An 18,735-nucleotide genomic window follows, 5' to 3' on the forward strand; every position below is an offset into this window, starting at 1 on the left:
ATGCAAATTGTCAGCAGAACCATGAGATCAACCCCAACACATTGACAGCCAGTTCTGAGCCACATACCACATGCAGACCTATGTCGAAAGAATGCTCTTCTCCGGGACTATAAGAAGATAATCGACAATGCCCAGCTCCCTATACATTGCAACATGCCTGACCTGGAAACAAACAGACTTCAGTCCATCCAACAATAATAACAGCCAAGGAATTGCAAAGTATAAACTTTAATGCAATAAATACCTGGAGGGAACAATGGCGAGAGGTGTGTCCCGTACATTGTCAAGCCCTCCCCTGCATCACTGAGAGACCGCCCGGCTATGAACTACCGCATAAAATATGGTCATGCCTTAACAGAATACGCACAAACTGCGGAAGATATGCAGATACTCTTTACAAATGGGGAAAAACACAGACTCCCAACTGTGACTGTGGAGCCAACAGACAGACCATCCACCACATCATCCAAGAGTGCGACAGAAGAGCATACAGCGGCAAGTTCAGTGATTTTCTGATGGCAACAGATGCCACAAAAGACTTTAGACATAATCTTGATGTTTGTATTTAGTTGTATTGACCATATATAATCTTGATGTTTGTATTTAATTGTATTGCCCATTATCAGTATGTTTTATACTTCTTATATAGCATATTTTATTGTGTTTTTTATGTATATCTTTGTTTAAATATTTGTAAGAAGCATAAAATGATGTGCATTTCCATATGCTAAATAAAATAAATAAATAAATAAGAAAAACTAGAAGTTGTGGGTTTAAATATGGTAATTGAAAGTATATAATGGAAGGAGTTCAGGTGTAGGGTAGTCGATAGGCACATTAACAAGACTGAAAATGCTGCTAAGCTTTCAGATGAGCCTTTCTCCATAACAGTCATATTACACGTGCACACATGTACCGTATTTACTCGAATCTAAGCTGCACTTTTTTCTTTTTTTCCGGTTTTTGTAATCCAAGAAACCGCCTGTGGCTTAGAATCGAGTGCAAAGTAAGCGGAAGTTCTGAAAAATGTTGGTAGGTGCCGCCACAACTAACTTCTGCCGTCGAATATATGTAGCGCTACGCAGGCATACTTTGCAAGCACAAAGATAAATACTGGCGCCAAAACCTCTGCGTCAGTAAATAAATTAAAAAAAGGTGGAAGACGAGCTTTTTTCTCCGCCCCGAGTTTCGACCACTGCATTTTCATACATTATCCAACAAAATAAATATAAATTCCGTATTGTTCATCTTCGACTGTAACAGCATTTCAATGGGCTATGAAAATCCGACTGGCAAGACTGGGATGTTTGTCAATATGGCCAACTCTACGTTCTGAATTTTTTCCTACCTGTGAGAAGAGATGGTTGCTAATAGGAACTTTTATGAATTGTGAATCACATGCAGTATTCTCTTCACCATAAGATTAATACGAATATAAACATTTTGCCATGTATTCTTTCGTGTTTGCTGCTATGTCATTTAAATCCTGTCTGCCTAATAAACTACGAAACTAGTGTGAGACAACAGCAAACGGGGAAGAATATACATACCATGTTATGTTTATATTCGTATTATTCTTATACCTAATAGTGATACAGTCATAAATGAAGCACGGCACTTGACTAGATTTTTAAATCTAAGATGACTCTAATTTCTGTGCAGAATGTAATGTACTAAAGAGGCTTCTGCAAAGATTTTCAAACGTGAAAAATTTTCGCTAAACTCTCGTTCAGAACATCATCTGTCATACGCAGTCTATTATTTGGTTATTGTTGATCATTATCAAAGAAAGCAGCAGTGTAACTAACAACAAATAGCAGTCTCTTGCTATTGTTTCGCTAATGTGACGATTCTTCTCTCTCTCTCTCTCTCTCTCTCTCTCTCTTGCGGCGGTAGCGCACACACAAAAGCAAGCCATGCCGCGAGTGGCGATAGGCCGTAAACACTCATTATCAGAATGCGCCAAACAATGCAGGACACAGTACAGTAATGCATTTTCAGCTTAGAGCGACGTAAACACCTATAACAAAGAGAACGGCACTTATCAGATTAAAGAAAAATAAGCAATCAATTCAAACCAGACGAAGCACGCGAAAAAGGAAGGGTACCTGTATAAATGCGGACGGAGCGCCTGACACATAGCAATGGCTACCTGGTAAAGCTTAACTGCTAAGCTTACGACTCGAACCAAACTACTGTAGCTGTATCGTCATTCATTCGACCTAAATTGTGTCTCATATTACAATGGACCAACTTTGTTTCGATTCGGAGGTGCGGCCTAAAACTTTTCTCTCCCCTTGAATTTCAAGTCTCAAATTTCAGGTGCGGCTTAGATTCGGGAAATTTTTTTTTCCTTGATTTCAAGTCTCATATTTCAGGTGCGGCTTAGATTCGAGTAAATATGGTACTCACAAGTGCATAGCTGCATTGTTCCAGTCAATTACAGTTTATTTACACTTCAGGGATGCTGCAGTTGTGCAGGTAATGTGTGTGTGTGTGTGTGTGTGTGTGTGTGTGTGTGTGTGTGTGTGTGTTATTATCTGAGAAGAAGGAATCATCGAAAAGCATGTTAATGAAATTGTAGGTTTATTAGATATGTGGCAAAAAAATTAACACCAGACCACCAAGTAGAATTAAAATTAGGATATCTTATGTTCTACATTAGAGGAGCAATGCAGACAGAAGATTCACATGTGTGCTTTAGAGTAAATAGGAAAATTAAAAATTTAAGGATTGCTAACAGATTAGCAAAAATTACTGTAAAAGTTATACAAAAGATATTCCATAGAAATGATTAAACTCTGTGCACCAATCGACAGTCTGATGAGGAAGTAGAACAACATCATGAATAGTTGGCTGAAGTGGCTACGTACAGTATAACCCTGCTTTTACGTTCCTGGAATTAATGTTTTCCCGCCATTTACGACATTTTTTATTGCTTCCGTCAAATCTCCTATGTGCACAATATTAATTCACACCTGATTTTGCGTCAATATATTTATAATTTTCCCCACAATTTACAATTTATGAAAAAATGTTCATGGAAAAAAAAAACTGACATAAAATGACACTGACATAGAGTTGGCCATCAAGCAGTGTTTACAAACATTATATGGTTAAGTTTCTTGTTACCAGGGTGCTCTACTTAGTGGATTTAATCAGGTAAATGTGTAAAAGTTGGAACCACTCAAGTCGTATATCCTGCTGCTGCCAAACTCTACTGTGCTTGGTGGCTGGTAGGAGTAACTAGGTTCGTACGAATAAAGATTTCGTGACCAATCACAACCATTTCCAAACTGTCACTACAGCATATGTGCAGTTTTGCGATTGTTGTAATTATCATCACACCTCTGTCAAACCATATGTAGTGTGTTCGTCTTTTGGCCACTTGTAGTGCTAATCGAAACCTTCATTCAGTTTGCATGGCTCAAATTTTTTTGTTTAAACGCAGTGTGAATTACGTATATTCTCATGCTGAGCAAAACATGTTTCAAGGATTTATTCTCATTGTTAAGTGCAATATTTGCGTACATATTTTTTGTGATGTTACACCAAAAAACAATGTGAGTGAGAGTTTGCATATGTGTGGTTTTCTACAAGACAGAGGAAGTGCAGTACCAGATAACATCAAAAGGATGACTACAATTCAAAGAGACACGGAACAACACATAAGCAAACACCACGCAAAATACTTATGTAAATATTTGCACTTGACATCAAGAAGAAATTCTCGGAACACACTATGCTAAGTATGAAAAAATATGTAACTGATGCAGTGTTTCATTATTATTCCAAAAACATCAATAACGTTGCATGAAATTGTGTCAAACGTTTCTACTTCCCAATTATCAGTCCCCATTATGTCAGTGGTTTTTATTAAATAATAAACGAGTCCTTGGCAAGAGTATTTTGATGCCTATTATATACATGTACATAAAGTGCAAAAAGGCAAGGTGGTATCCTATACATGACTTTTACAGCTTAAAATGATGCAATACCAGAAATAACGAGATTATTGCTAGTACAGTATTCAAGAACAACTTGTTTCTTCAAAACAGGAAACTTTTGGTAGGAAACACAAAACTCTCAAGGGTGTGACAGTCCCAAGCCACTATAGAATTTCAAGCATTCATAGACTTGTAAGATGCAGACTAGAAATAATACAAAGCTGCAAGGAAACAGACTCCTCAGGCAGGAAGTAAGAACTGTAGGTTATAATAATTTATTTAAAAATACAGATAATTACCATATAAAATTAAGCAACAAATTGAATATCCTAGAAAATTAAGATTATCCAGTTGTAGATGAAAGGGGCAGTTATTTAAAGAGTCATACTTGCGAACAGCAGATGATGTTCAAAGTACAAAGAGAACATAAAAAAGAAAATCTATGTTAAAAGTACAAAGAGAACAAAAAAAAGGAAATCTCAAATAGAACAAGGCAACTGCTACAGGTAATGTGAGACTTTCAAGCAAACACTAATTGAAATTTGATATCAGAGCATTCAGAAATGTCTTCTTGAAGATGAGAGAGGAAATGGAACTAGCATAGATGGTAATAGATACAATTGAAAACAACAAAACTACAAAGAAAACAAAATAGGAACTTATGTTGGGTGGACAGGCTTTCAGCAGTTAAAGTAATAGACAGCACATTAATTAACAACAGAGAGAACATTGAAATAGATTTTTGTAGATTTTGTAAAATTTTTATATAGTTCAAAAGTTGAGTAAGAATGCAGATAATTAATAATGAAAAAAATGACATTCTGGAAGAAACACCAGTGGAGGTGTGTAAAGCCATTTGAGATGTGGAAAAAAGAGAGGCGCCTGGTGAAGATCCTTTATCAATAGAAAGGATTACACTGAGTGAATCAGAATAGTGAGAAATGCAGAACTGAGAGAGAAATTGGACAGGGATAGTCCATACTACCAAAACTGTCCTTGGACATCCGAGAGTAAGTTTCCAGATTCTTGTTCTGGCCGGGTTGGGGACTTTCTCTGCCCGGGGACTCGTTTGTGTTCTCCTTAACATTTCATCATCATCATTATCTTCATCGTCATCAGTATCATTCATGATGGTGGTTAGATTGGACTGTGTAAAAATTGGGCTGTGAAAGAATAGAGACTTTGTACGAGTGCAAGTGACCATGCAGTTGAGCGCCCCACAAACCTATCATCATCATCATCATCATCATCATCATCATCATCATGGGCCACAAATTGGGAAACTGACTGACACAAACCTGACTTTGACGAAGGGTTGAATCATATGACCCAGTGCCTGGGAACAAGCATCTTTGATACGGACAAGATGTTCATGTGCTACTGTTGTGAGCATCTGTGGAAAGTGCCTGAAGAATGGCAAAACTAGAAATAGATGACAAGATGTTGAAATGATCATGCCTCATCACAGAATGCGGAATCAAAGGCTTGGCCATGCTGTAAAGCAGTGTAGACAGTGATATGTGACAGATCTGATGACAGAAGACAATGCTGGTACTGGCCAAAGTCCTTTGTAAAACATTGTTCAGTGCACATTGTTGAGCATGGGCCTTGCAGCAGCCAATCCCTGTGTGTTGTCTTGTTGATCCAGCAGTATTGTTATTTAAGATTGCACTGGGGATAGTATCAGTGACACTGGACCATAAATCAGTAGAAATGTGTTACCTGGTCAGATGAATTATGTTTCTTGATATACGAGGTTGATAGTAATGTTCAAGTGCACAGTTGCTGAAAGCATGCACCACACCACAGAGACACTCTGTAGAAGGCTTAGGAGGACATTCACTTGGGTGTACATGGGAACTATAGTAGTGATTGAAGGCTCCATGACAGTTGTGGACATGAACATGAGTGTGGACCAGCTGTATCCCTTCATGCTTGATATCTTCCCTGACAGCACAGGCACATTCCAGAAGGATAACTGTCTGTGCCACATGCCAGAATCATGGCTTGGCCACATGCCAGAATCATGGCTTGAACATGTAATAGTGAACACCTATTGACGTTTTGTCCACCAGATTGGCCTGATCTGATTCCAGTGAAATGCATCTGGAATGCCAAGGAGCACAAGCTCCTCACCCTCAAAATTCTGTCACATAATTTACTAGAATTGTGTATCCTGTGTGTGGACATCCGATGACACATGCCTCAGAAAACCCACCAAGGACTTGTCAAATCTATTCCATGTGGGACTGCTGCTGTATCACACTCCAGATATGGACCAAGGTGCTATTGGACATGTGGTCATAATATACAGCTCATTAGCATATATCTAATTAAGCAAAAATATCTCTGACAAAATTTTTAACATTACATGGCAAAATAAAGAATATTTAGATGTGCATATTAAAGATTTGAGAAACAGATGTATTTGATGTAGTTGCTTGCATTCCACACAATCTGGAAATGGGGAGCACCGTAGTATAACTACCTTTTATGTATTTTTGGCACATATTGTATTTATAGACCATTCTTTCCATGTAGTTCTTTATGCACATTGTAAAGGTAATTGGACTCTTTAAGTGAAACTGTTGTAGTTTGTAATTTTCCTTTTAAATTTCTTTAAATAACTCCCACGAAAATGTTTAGTTCTATGTGCCCAAGTACACTTATTAATTATAAGATTATGAAATGTTTACAGACTATCACTTTAAAATAATTGCAAGTCGTTTGTTACAAAAATGTCAAGGCCTCCCAATTCTTCATAATGCGTTTAACGCACTGAGAACACTGTTAATCAACCCAGCTCGCCTTCTATCATGAATTATCTTAAGTATATAAAATATGAGGAATATCAGAACCCAGTAAGAATGTGGAAGGTTAGTAGCAATTAACAGTATATCAAACAAATGGAAAAAAATATGTTGTAGGATCATAAATCTAATTCAAGGAAAAAGGCAGAAATGTTACTATATTCTGCAGATTTTTTTTTAAAATTAACAGCAGTCATTCATTGAAGTCATTAAATAAAGGCTGTGCATGTTCAGGGTTTCAGAAATATAGGCTGTTTTCTGTTTTAAATGTAGAAAGGAAAAGAAGCTGGGAAGAAGATGAACATCAGTTGCAGTCACATGGTGCTGTCATCAGATTCTGATTATTGGCAAACAGACAGTACACAGACAGAGAGAAAAACAATAGACATTAAAATCATTGTGTACATTTTGAGGAAACTATCTCATTGTTTGCTGAAAGCAATTTAGAGAAATCGTGAACAACTGAAATCTGGTGATCAGTTGGAGGTGTGAAATATGCTTGTCTGTTGGATGTGAGTTCAGTATCTTAAACATTGTGCCACCATGCTGTATAGTAAAGTTAAAAAGTGGCTGTATGTTTACATGAGTGTACTAGGAAAAGGCAACAAATCTACATGTTCAATGACTGTCATTCACTGTAAGACAAAACGAAAGGGATTGAGAGGCAAGAAATCTGGCCCACCTAAGAAATAGGCACAAGAGATGATCAGATTATTATAAGTTGAAATGTTTCTAGTTTTTCCTTCCGACTTCTGTGTACTTCTTAGACAAACTAAGGATTAATGGGTAAAAGGAAAATATGGGTCTAATTTTGTAACAGATACAAGCAGGTGTTTTTAATGATGTCTTATTGTGCATATTCGTATTTATTAATGTCCTTTGAGATCCTGGTAAGGTGAGCTGATCATTACTTCAAAATTAAAAATCAGTTTTAAAAGTCTGGTACTCCATACTATTGCCCAGCAAGTCATACAATATTAATAAGACTGAAAATAGCCTTATCGCTAAAAGTCAGTTAGGAAGTGAGGAAAGATTAGGAAAAGGCAAAGTAAAGGTTCAAAGTGCCTACGCAGGAATCTGGTACTGAGAAAGTTGATTATTGTTACTGTTTACTCTGAACCCACCGCTGCCCCCCTTCCACCTACCCACCCCTCCCCACCATCCCCCACCCACTCACCTCTTGGCCTAATTAGTGCTGTCATGTTTGCTTGTCTTTCTGATATCTTTCCCATCTTGCTCGAAGCTGCATTAGACTACCAGAAACACTGGTAGTCTTAATATATGTACTAGGTTGTACAATTTTTTATGTTCAGAATAAGGAACTACTGAAATTTGTTGTAAAATGCACAATTTCTCACATCTCAAACTGCATCTATGGTAATGGCTGATTCAAGCTTGATACCCAATCCATATGTTGTTAAGAAAATGATTGGAGTCAGTATTCAAAATGCAATACTAATGTTAGAGACGGAATCTGAAAAGTTCTGTGTAATTTAAATTATGTAAATTACAGTGTAACAGTATTATACAAATGAAAAGTGAAATTGGTTTCTGTATTTGAGTAAAGTTGTATTTTAACCAAGAAATGTTTGTTTCATATGTGTTAATTGACAAACACATAATGTGTACTACTGTAGGAAGATAGCCATTCAAGAGCCATCTGTGAAATTAAAGAGATGCATGCATGTGAAGTAGAAAAATTGAAAATGGCATTTGACAGAAGACTGCATGATGAAGTTGAGCAAGTTAAGCATGAAATTATAAAAGCCCTTGAAGAACAAATACAGGTATAAGCAATATAATTTTTTTTTTAATCTTCACTGGTTATGGTTTCTGTTTAATGAAAACTGCATGTTTAGTTTCACTAATGATTACACCATTATACCATATATTGTCCAAAGTACTTAGCAAGAAAAGAAATTCCTTTTCTTTGTCATATTAACATGCTCTACTGTCATTTTATGGGTAGCTCTGTGGTCTGTGGCTATTTCTCAATATACTTTAAACTGCTCTTAAGCTAACAGCCAACATTTTTGAACTGAGTAGTGCATGGTGATAGTTTTCCTGGAAATATAAGTGTTGTACATTTTGCAGGAAAAAATGGTAGTGTATGTGTGAAATGATTTGCAGAAAGAAAGGTTAACTTGGTACTGTAAGTTGTATTTAATATAAATCATTATTCTGAACATAGATTGTTAAGTATTAGCCATGTTTTATTTTATGCAAGATAACAGCTTACAAAGTGTTAACGCAAAACTTATTATTGTCTACTATTGTTCATTCACTGATTTATATATTCATGCATAGTGTTATTTATGAGAATTATAAATTTACTTGTGAATGTGTCCTTCTAGTTTAGGTGCACCAGCCACATAGTCGCAAACACTTTTCTTGAGAGTAAATCAAGACTCTATAGGTTAGTATGGCCTCCGCCACACACCGTTGGGTGGCTTGCGGAGTATAAATGTAGATGTAGATGGCATCAGATAAAATACCCAGTCTCATTTAAAAGCAGGGTATTGAACAGTCAGACATTGCACTTCAAATGCTACTGAAATATCTCGACTTTAACCTCAACTTTGTATCATCTCATATCAATATTAGTGATCCCCATTCCTATTCCATGTTTGTATTAAATGAAGGGGAAAACGTCTGTCTATATACCTCTGTGTACACCGTACTCTCTCTTATCTCATTCTTGTGATTCATAAAGAAGATATAGCATACATATGAAAGATATCAAAGTTTGCAAGCTTCCAGAGCCAATGTCTCCTTATTCTGGCTAAGGGTTGAAGGGGAAGGTAGAAAAAAGTGAAGGAAAAGGAGTGGTGACGTTTAGGAAAAGTGATAGAGTCAGAAAAGTCGCCCAAAAAGTCTCTACTTCTCACCTAGAAAGTCTCTACTTCTCATCCCATCCAGTGGGTTTCCCCTCACGTGAGGTTCTGGGTGACTTCTCTGAGCTCTACCCCTTTTCCTAAACCTCACCTGTCCTTTTCCTTCACCCATCTTCCTTCCTCTTCATCCTTTCTATCAGAAGAAGGAGCCACTGACTCGGAAAGCTTGCAGACTTTAATATCTTTTATGTGTGTTTTCTCCTTCCACCACTCAGTGAGTAGAGTTTTTACCCATCTAATTGAATTATATTTTAAAAACTGATTATTTTTGTTGATTTACATGAGATATATGATGACAACAGCAGAGTGGTCACCCAGTCATCCTCAAATACAGGTTCTCTGAATTTACACAACATTGTTTTGTGAGAACTAATCATCTCTCTTCCATCCCATTTAAGTTCCTTGAGAGATTCTTTTATATTTTCTTAAGGGCCATGCCAACCTCCTATGCCCGTAGAAATGTACCTTTGAATTTATTCAGCATTTTCATGTCTGCTTCATAAGGACTGAGATGGTGTAACAATACTCTAGAATGGTCACTAGTTCTTGTATGAAATTTCCGTTGCAAGTGCGTCGGACTGTCACAGAATCCTTGCAGCAAATATAGATCTTTCATTCACCTTCCCCAACATTGATTTTACATGGATACCCCATTTCATATTGCTTCTTAGTATCTTCCCTAAATAGTTATACAATATGATGTGCTTAAGATGATCACCCCTATAATCTTGTAACTAGATACAACAGTTTTTTTTCTTCTCTCTCTCTCTGTTTTAGATGTTATCTTACATATATCCACACTGAAAGAGAGTTGCAGATCATTACACCAAGCAGAATTGTTGTCCAGGTCTTCTGCATTTCTTTAGATGACGTCATGTTCTGTTTTTATTGTTCTATTCCAGTTTTGGTCTGTGTGCCTTTATCAAGCATCTACAGACATATAGTACAGTGCCTCAGGAAAATGCAATAGGAGGCACAACTACAGGGTGAAAAGTATTTAAACCGACAAACTCTGGGACGTTGTAGGGGACATCAAAACAAATATTTTTCCCTAATGCCATTTTTTCCTATGAGGATTATTTAAACCGGTGGAGGCCGTATTACGCTCTTCAGGTGTTAGAGGCCGTATTACGCTCTTCAGTTGTTAGAGGCCGTATTATGATCTTCAGTTGTTAGATGGCGTATTACGCTCTTCAGTTGTAGGCAACTGCTGTCCGCCAGTGCAGTAGTGCATTTTCTCTGTTTACTAATGGAGCGATACACCTGGAGTGAGTGCATTGATATGGTTGGAGCGTACTACGTAGCGCACCTCAACGGACGAGCTACACATTGGGTTTATCAACAACAATATCCTAATCACCGTATCCCGCATCATATGACCTTTGCTGCTGTGTACCAATGTCTGCGTGAGACCGGGTCATTTAGCAGATTACCTGGACAGGGACGTCATTGCACAGTAAGACGGCTGCAAGTTGAAGAAGCTGTTTTGCAGCATGTGGAGTGGGATCCTTCAGTCAGCACTCGTGCAATTGCACGTAACATGGGGACGAATCAGACGAATGTAAGAACAGTCCTACGAGAGCAATTGTTAGGACCATTTCACTTACAGCATGTCCACAACCTGGAACCAGTTGATTATCCACCCAGAGCACAGTTTTCGCAGTGGTACCTGGAACTGTGTGAAATGCATCCTACATTTCCATCCTCTGTGTTGTTTACCGATGAAGCAACGTTCGGGGGTAATGGGGTCTTCAACATGCACAATTCGCATGTTTGGAGTGAGGATAATCCACATGCCACAGTTACTAGCACTCATAAAGTGCGGTTCTTCATTAATGTGTGGGTCAGTGTTGTTGGGGACTGTTTAATTGGACCGTATCTGCTACCTAGTTGTTGTCTCCTGGTCATAAAAAAATCGAAAAATGTTTGTTGGTTTAATTAATTTGCCGCCAGAGAAATCTTCCTCTACCAGCTTAAATACTACTCATAGGAAAAAATGATTTTAGGGAAAAATATTTGTTTTAATGTCCCGTACAACCTCCCAGAGTTTGTCAGTTTAAATACTTTTCACCCTTTATATGTACAACAAAATTTGCATTTTGATAACATTCACACACTTCCAAATTTTGATGTGTTATTATGGAATACAAGCAGGTTAAAAATAACAAAGTCCTTGAAGGGCTGTATTCTTCTACATAGTCTGTAAATAAATCACTGCATTTGAGCAGAGAGGCTCATTGCAGTGAGAATACTTACAATAGAGTCAACAGCTTTTGACTCTGACAAGTAATGTTATGCATAAACTTGTGTTACTCGCATGCAGCTTGAAATACAACCATCAAGTTCATAGAATCAGATGTGGTGAATGTGAGATTTTCTATCTGATGGAAACTGGTAGGTGGTTCCGCACCAGATCCACTGAGCACACAAACACAAGCAAGAATTATAAGTTCTTATTTAGTGTACATTTGCGTAATTACAGTCGTAACACCAGCAGCATTGAGGAATCTTTCAAGGCACTAATAAGGTTGAGAAGAGTAGACCGATGGAGAAAATAGAGATTTGTAGTGCCTTCAAAGAGCAAACAAAAGGTATACTCAGTGGACAAACAGATCTCAGAAATAAGAGATTTTTAAGATGGTTTTAGACTTTTAGACCTCTGCATTTTAGGTAGACACTTTTAGGTGTGTAAACGACTGTCGTCTAGTAACTTTTATGGTCCACACATGATAACCATTTTGTTTTTGGTAACATATAAGCATTATGTTGTAATATGCATTTTTGGTATTTCAAGGTCATTCACCTTTATTCCATACCTACCTCCCTCCCCCTTCCTTTGGCCCCGTCCCCCCCTCCCTCCCCTTACCTTTGGCCCCGTCCCCCCTCCCTCCCTCTCTGCCTACCCCTCTCCCTCTCTCTATTCCTCTCCCTCTCTCTATTCCTCTCCTTCTCTCTATTCCTCTCCCTCTCCCTCTCCCTCTCTGACCAGTATAGTTTTAGTCCTGTCAATGACACCACTAAGTTGGAGAATCATGATCAATAATATGTTGTTGGCTAATTATTCTTTGGTGTACATATGTCCACCATTATCATCTATGTCATTCATTGACTGACTTTGTACAGGCTGAGTTGTTTTTCAACTTGCAGGTGTAACACAAGCTATGCATCAATTATTTGTGTCATTTATAACAATTGTTGACCATATTGTAAGTCTTCTCACTTCTGGAGCCTCTCTGCTCATGTGCAGTTTGAATCCATGGCTCAGTGTTTGATATATGTACCTATGGTGTATTTACCAACCCCATCAAGCGGACATAGCCCTATAAAGACACTTATTTTCTAAACCTGTTTCCGTACCGTAACATGGTATCAAATTTTTTAAGTATGTAGATGTTAAAGGACGTCAAATTTTGTTGTACGTATTGTTATTCTCATATTACGTTCTCTTGGCATGCTTTATGATTTTTTTTAGTCACATGACAAATTAAATATAGTCAGAAATTGCAATAGAACATTAAATACAGCTACAGTCCAAAGTGGAAAATGTTTCTTTTAAAGAACCTAGGCTGTGGAGTTACAGCGCGCACACGTGGTCTATTTGTGACACTTTTTGTTGTGCCTATCTGCGACTCAGCATCTCCTCTATATTGTGAGTGGTAACTTTCCTTTTCATGGTGGTGGTGGTGAGGTCCCATACTCTGAGGAGCGTAGGGGACGATGCAGGGAGACCCACACCACTGTACTAGACAAGGTCCTAGTGGAGGTGGTTTGCCATTGCCTTCCTCCGACCATAATGGGGATGAATGATGATGATGATGAAGACGACACAACACCCAGTCATCTCGAGGCTGGAAAAATCCCTGACCCCGCCGGGAATCGAACCCGGGACACCGTGCACGGGAAGCGAAAACGCTACCACAAGACCACGAGCTGCGGACTTCCTTTTCATAATAGTGTTATATTCCATCCCGGATTTTCCATTGTTTGAAGATGTCCCTTGGATTGAGACTAGTGTAAACAATGAACAAGCTATCTTTGCAGCTGCTTTTTGGCGGTTAATATTGACGTTCTTAAAATATTTAAAAGTTGTGGAACACTGCTTCCAGTAAATATAATAACTTAAAAATATAATGACCTAATTTGAGCAAAATGATTTTCCCCTTGTGGCAACCACGCAAATTTCAGAACCATCAATCAAGATAACACAGGAAGCGTTCTTCGTAAATGATATAATATAAGTAGTGAATTGAGGTAAATAGAGATGTTCAGTATCTATCAGCTTTTAATTCAGTACTGAAGCAATAACTACAAATGAACATATGTTTGTATTGGATATCTTTTTGGAATTTGAATCTGGATTGAAGCTTTCAACTCAGCAAACCATAGATCACCTTTGAGAAAACTGAAGTTGTGTAACGTCAGAAATTCATCTGTGTCTCTTCTGGAACCAAGAAGGAATACTGGGAGATAATAAAGGAACAATGAGAAATTAGGAATGGAGTTTGAATATGTCCTCTAGATTGCTTAATGCTAAGGTGACAAGATCATAAATTTTCAGTCCACCAGTGAAACAGTAACACGTGGTGTAGTGTAGCACCCGTTACATAGTGTTTTCTCTTCCTCATGTATATTAATGTCATGACAAAACTCCACAAAATAAGCTCAGATGGCACCTTAACTGGTAACTGCAAGTTGCTTGAAGTGTACATGTATTAAAATAGTCAGTGGGGAAACCATTTTCTTTTTTAAATGTTAAAAGGCTCTGGTTGTGTGTTGTAACTGAACCAACAACTTCACTAACAATCTGTTGCTTTGATGTTGTTCATAAATTTTTACCTTGACTATTTTCTTATGCTCACGTTCTCATAGTTTCTTGATGTTGAACCTGCTATGAAATGCCACCAAATCTCACCATGTAACTTCATTTCCACTTGCAGAGGGTCACGGGCCGTAAGAGAGCTCTCTAATTTTCAGGGTATGAGATGATGTAACTGACTTTTAAAGAACTCTTCTTTATTTTGTTGCTCTTATGAAACATTTACATACATTGGCCAACAGACCTCATATTAACTAGACCAACATCTTCGAAGTGATTCTCATAACATCGCATTCAGCTTCATTCATCTGTTCTGGACATTGGCATTGTAGGCAGTGCCTCTTTCTCTCTGTATTCCAAAACACTGCCTAGCTGCAGCGCCAAAGCAAAGCAACCCCTTCACAGCAGGTGGAAATGCTCAGCCACCACCACAGATTGGCGATGTGCTGTCCCAGTTCTTCTTTCAGCATCTCTGCACATATCTCATCACAAAGTTCACACAGTGCAGATGCTGTAGATGCTAACGACCTAAACAGCATGTTGACATGAACATCTGATTGCAAGAAAGAGGTGGAACAACTTCCCCCAAAATGAGCTATGAAGGTGGCACCTCGGTTGGTAACTGCAAGTTGCTTGGAATGCACACAACTGAAAATTGTCAGTGGGAAAACCAAATTATTTTTTATGTGGAAAAATCAGTAATGGCTTGTATCCCCCTTGGACGGCAGTTGAAGCAAAACATTAAGAACTGTACAAATTGAGAAAATTTCTGCAGCCATAAACTTATAGCAGAATATTGTTACAGAAAAGTGCAAGAAGTATTACACATGGTGTAGGCTACAGAGAATGTTGTTATGAAGTGTTTGTTTCACATAAGTACATGAGAATATTTTATTTTTGAGTCGATATATTGGAGCAAGTAAGTGATCACTATATCAGGACAAAATATAACTAATTTTATCAGAGATCAAAGTTAAAATTGACATTTTGCATCTCATATATCAATGGTTCATTTGGTTTTTACAAGCTCCCCAGTCTCACTAAAAGTATTTAAGAGGATTGATTTCAGTACAGTAGGAAAATGTTTTTGATAGGCAAATAGTTATATTAATTCAAAGGAATTTAAGTGTGTTTATATTCATTTAAAGGCTGTTAAGTGGGAAGTCTGTGGTCCTATATGATTGTACAAAATCGTTAAGGCTTTTGTGGCCACTTGTTGACATATTGTCTGTTGGCTTCTTTCTCGGGTTCTTCGGTCAACATTTGTTCAATGACATTTCTGAGCTTGGACTAACATGGGTGACTGGTATTGTCAAAGCTTCGCCTTCCATTGCTGGTTGATGACTGGAGTCGAGCTCGTGGCCACAGATTATATGTACCTCATGCGCCGACATCAAAGGACTTTTCTTCCATGGTCCTCTCGCTACCTGCAGTGGCCGTTGGCTGCAGCACAGGGATCCAGGATCTGTTCACCTTGAGGCTTTCCTCTTTCTTGTTGAATCTGTTGTCATGTTTGTGGATTTCTGCAGCTTCCCTGAACAAGGTGGGTGTGATAGCTCTTCTCTACAGCAAGAACTTCCATATCAGCGAACTGTACTATGTGGTCAGTCTTGCACAGTATATGCCTTGCCATGTCCAATTTCTCCATCTTCCCCAACCTGCAATGCCACTTATGTTCAGTGATCCTGGTGTTAATTGATCATCCATGCATTCCAAATATAGACTTTCCCACATGTATATGGTATGCGATATATTCACGACATTGCAAGTGGGACCCTTTTCTCCTACGCAGATACGAGACACTCTTGTTTATTGGTTTATAAGTAGTCATGTTTGCACAATATATGACCGATGGGAAAGAATGGCAGAAAGGGCATACCTAACATTTCTTCTTCCAATGTATCACTTTCTGAGTGTTTGAATCTGTGACACTTCATATGTAACTGGTAGAGTGAGTACTCATTACTCCTCAGAATGCTTTCTAGGTGTTGCGTATCACATCAGAGGTGCTGTGGCTCACACATTCATGTTGTGTACATTACAAGAATATTAATCATGTGTCTTACCTGGCTTGGGTGGTGATTTGACAGCTTGTGCAGGTATCAGTCAATGTGTGTCAGTTTTTGATACATGCTGTGTCCCAGGTTTTCATCATCTCTCGTAAACAGCACTTCTAGTAATGTTAGGTGTAGGTCCTTTTCTACATCCATGGTAAATTTTAGATTGGCATTCAGACTGTCCGGGCATCTCAGAAAGTCACTGAGGTGTTCATCATCATGGTTCCACACAACAAAGGCATAATTGATTTAGCTGTACCACACCTTAGCTTTACAAGGTGCCAAGTCCAACACCTATGCTTCAGAATGTTCCATAAAGAATTTGGTCACCACTATACCAAGTGACTATCCATGGCAATGCCTTCCAGCTGTTCGTAGAAGTTGCCATTCCACATGAAATAGTTCCTGGTGAGACACGCAAGGAAAAGCTTGGTCATGTCTTGTGGGGAAAATGGAACTCATATACTTCAGAGAATCATTGAGTGGCATTTAGGTAAACAATTACATGATATTGTATGTGTTATGAATCAGTCTGGAGTGACATTTGCAAAAGCCATTAATTTGATGACTCTGTGCAAAGAAATGTAATAAATATTTAACAGGCATAATACATCATTTTAACCACAGCAAAGTATCCTCAAGATATAGAGAAATAAATAATCTTGTGTGCATCCCAGAGATGTTACACAGAACCACTTATATTCACATTATATTCTGATAAATTGTCTGATAATATTAGTTGAAAGCTCAGGCTTTTGCTAGATGATTGCAGTCATCTATGAAGTGGCCTAACTGTTATTGTGAATGAAGCTGGTGAGTGTGTGTGTGTTTGGGGATGGGGGGATGCATGCTCTCACAAGGGGGTGGGGAGGGGAGGGAAGCGCATTTGACTGATTTTTTAATGGAGCAGTAACTTTTTTCAATGTTGCTGCTTTCCTACTGAGAGACACAATGTCTTAATTAACAGCACATTTAAAAAGTAATCTAAGAGCAGCCCTCACAGTTTGAGTAGTGTACCATGGGAGTGTGCCTTTGGTTGTCTGTGAGTGAGTGAGTGAGTGAGTGAGTGAGTGAATGTACTTTTGCTAGAAATAGAGCTATTGTTCGAAAGCTAGTGTCAGTGCTATTTTCTGTTAAGTGTTTCTGCATTCCACACATCAATCTTCTGTAGGTGAGTGATTGCCTTTCCCTTATTTTATGTATTAGCTATAATTAGTTATTTATATAGGTGTCAGAAGTCTTCCCATCAAGTATGGGCTTCACTGAGCACTTGGTCAAACTCTTTGGCCCTATTGCCTGCTTGTGTTGTTTGTGATGTGGGTGTGATTACTACTCCATAATACTCTATATACTAAACTCTTCAAACTTTGCATTTCACAATTAAGTTGACAGCTGCATATTGACAAAACACCGTCTTTTTAAATTCTGATTATTCTTTGTTGAGAACTCAGGCCAACTCCTGTAGTTTGAATGACTCAATTACTTTTTAGTTTCTGTCCACAGAAAGTGTGGATGACACTTGTCGTCAAACCTATCTTTGTGCATCTGTCTGGCTTTCCAAGCTAACACATCTTCCTGCATCATACAATAAATGTGCATTTGAAATTTCTTCTAAGAACTAATGCTGCATTTGTGACAGCCACATGTGAACTGTAAACAGTAGTAAACACCAAGGGCACATGACAAATGATTATGTACAAAGTAGCAGCACCAGTGTATATGTAGCAGACAGTTGTTTCTCCTTAAAGGCTTAAGAATCTTGTAGATGGTTGTTACCAAGGCATATCTGAAAGTCAACTGGAATGGTTTCAGAGCTTGGTGACAGCTTTGTATGTCTGCACTCAGAGTAGATTCCCATTCCTTTAATATTTCTACTGGCTTCAGTTTGGGCTAGTAGTGTTATATTTTTAAGATGACTGGTTACTGTGTCAGTTTTTTGTAAACTAAGTACATCAGTATGGGCCACTGGTCAAATTTCTCTAGTTTTTTCTTGTATATTACCACTTGCTTTATTTACTGTGGCCATGTTTCCTTTTCTCTCTGATATCTTTTCCTATTTCTTATATTTCACAGAATATTAATATTTCTGTAGAAGAGTATCATGTAGCTTTCTTCCAGCCGTGTCATCATTATCATATTCCAGTCATTTCCTGAGCAGTAATATTTCTTATAAATCCCGTTGGCAACACCCTCCTGCTTAGTCATACCTGT

General features: G+C 38.1%; 1 protein-coding gene across 1 annotated transcript in view; it reads left to right on the plus strand.

Annotated features, from left to right (window-relative positions):
• LOC126154495 (A-kinase anchor protein 9-like) overlaps positions 1 to 18,735 on the plus strand; it is a 510,657-nt gene that overhangs the window by 246,430 nt on the left and 245,492 nt on the right. The window contains exon 22 of the mRNA XM_049916148.1: positions 8,395 to 8,544. Coding sequence (XP_049772105.1) covers positions 8,395 to 8,544 — 150 coding nt within the window. The remainder of the gene's footprint in view (positions 1 to 8,394; positions 8,545 to 18,735) is intronic.

This window comes from Schistocerca cancellata, chromosome 2, assembly GCF_023864275.1.
Source record: "Schistocerca cancellata isolate TAMUIC-IGC-003103 chromosome 2, iqSchCanc2.1, whole genome shotgun sequence".
Taxonomy (NCBI): domain Eukaryota; kingdom Metazoa; phylum Arthropoda; class Insecta; order Orthoptera; family Acrididae; genus Schistocerca; species Schistocerca cancellata.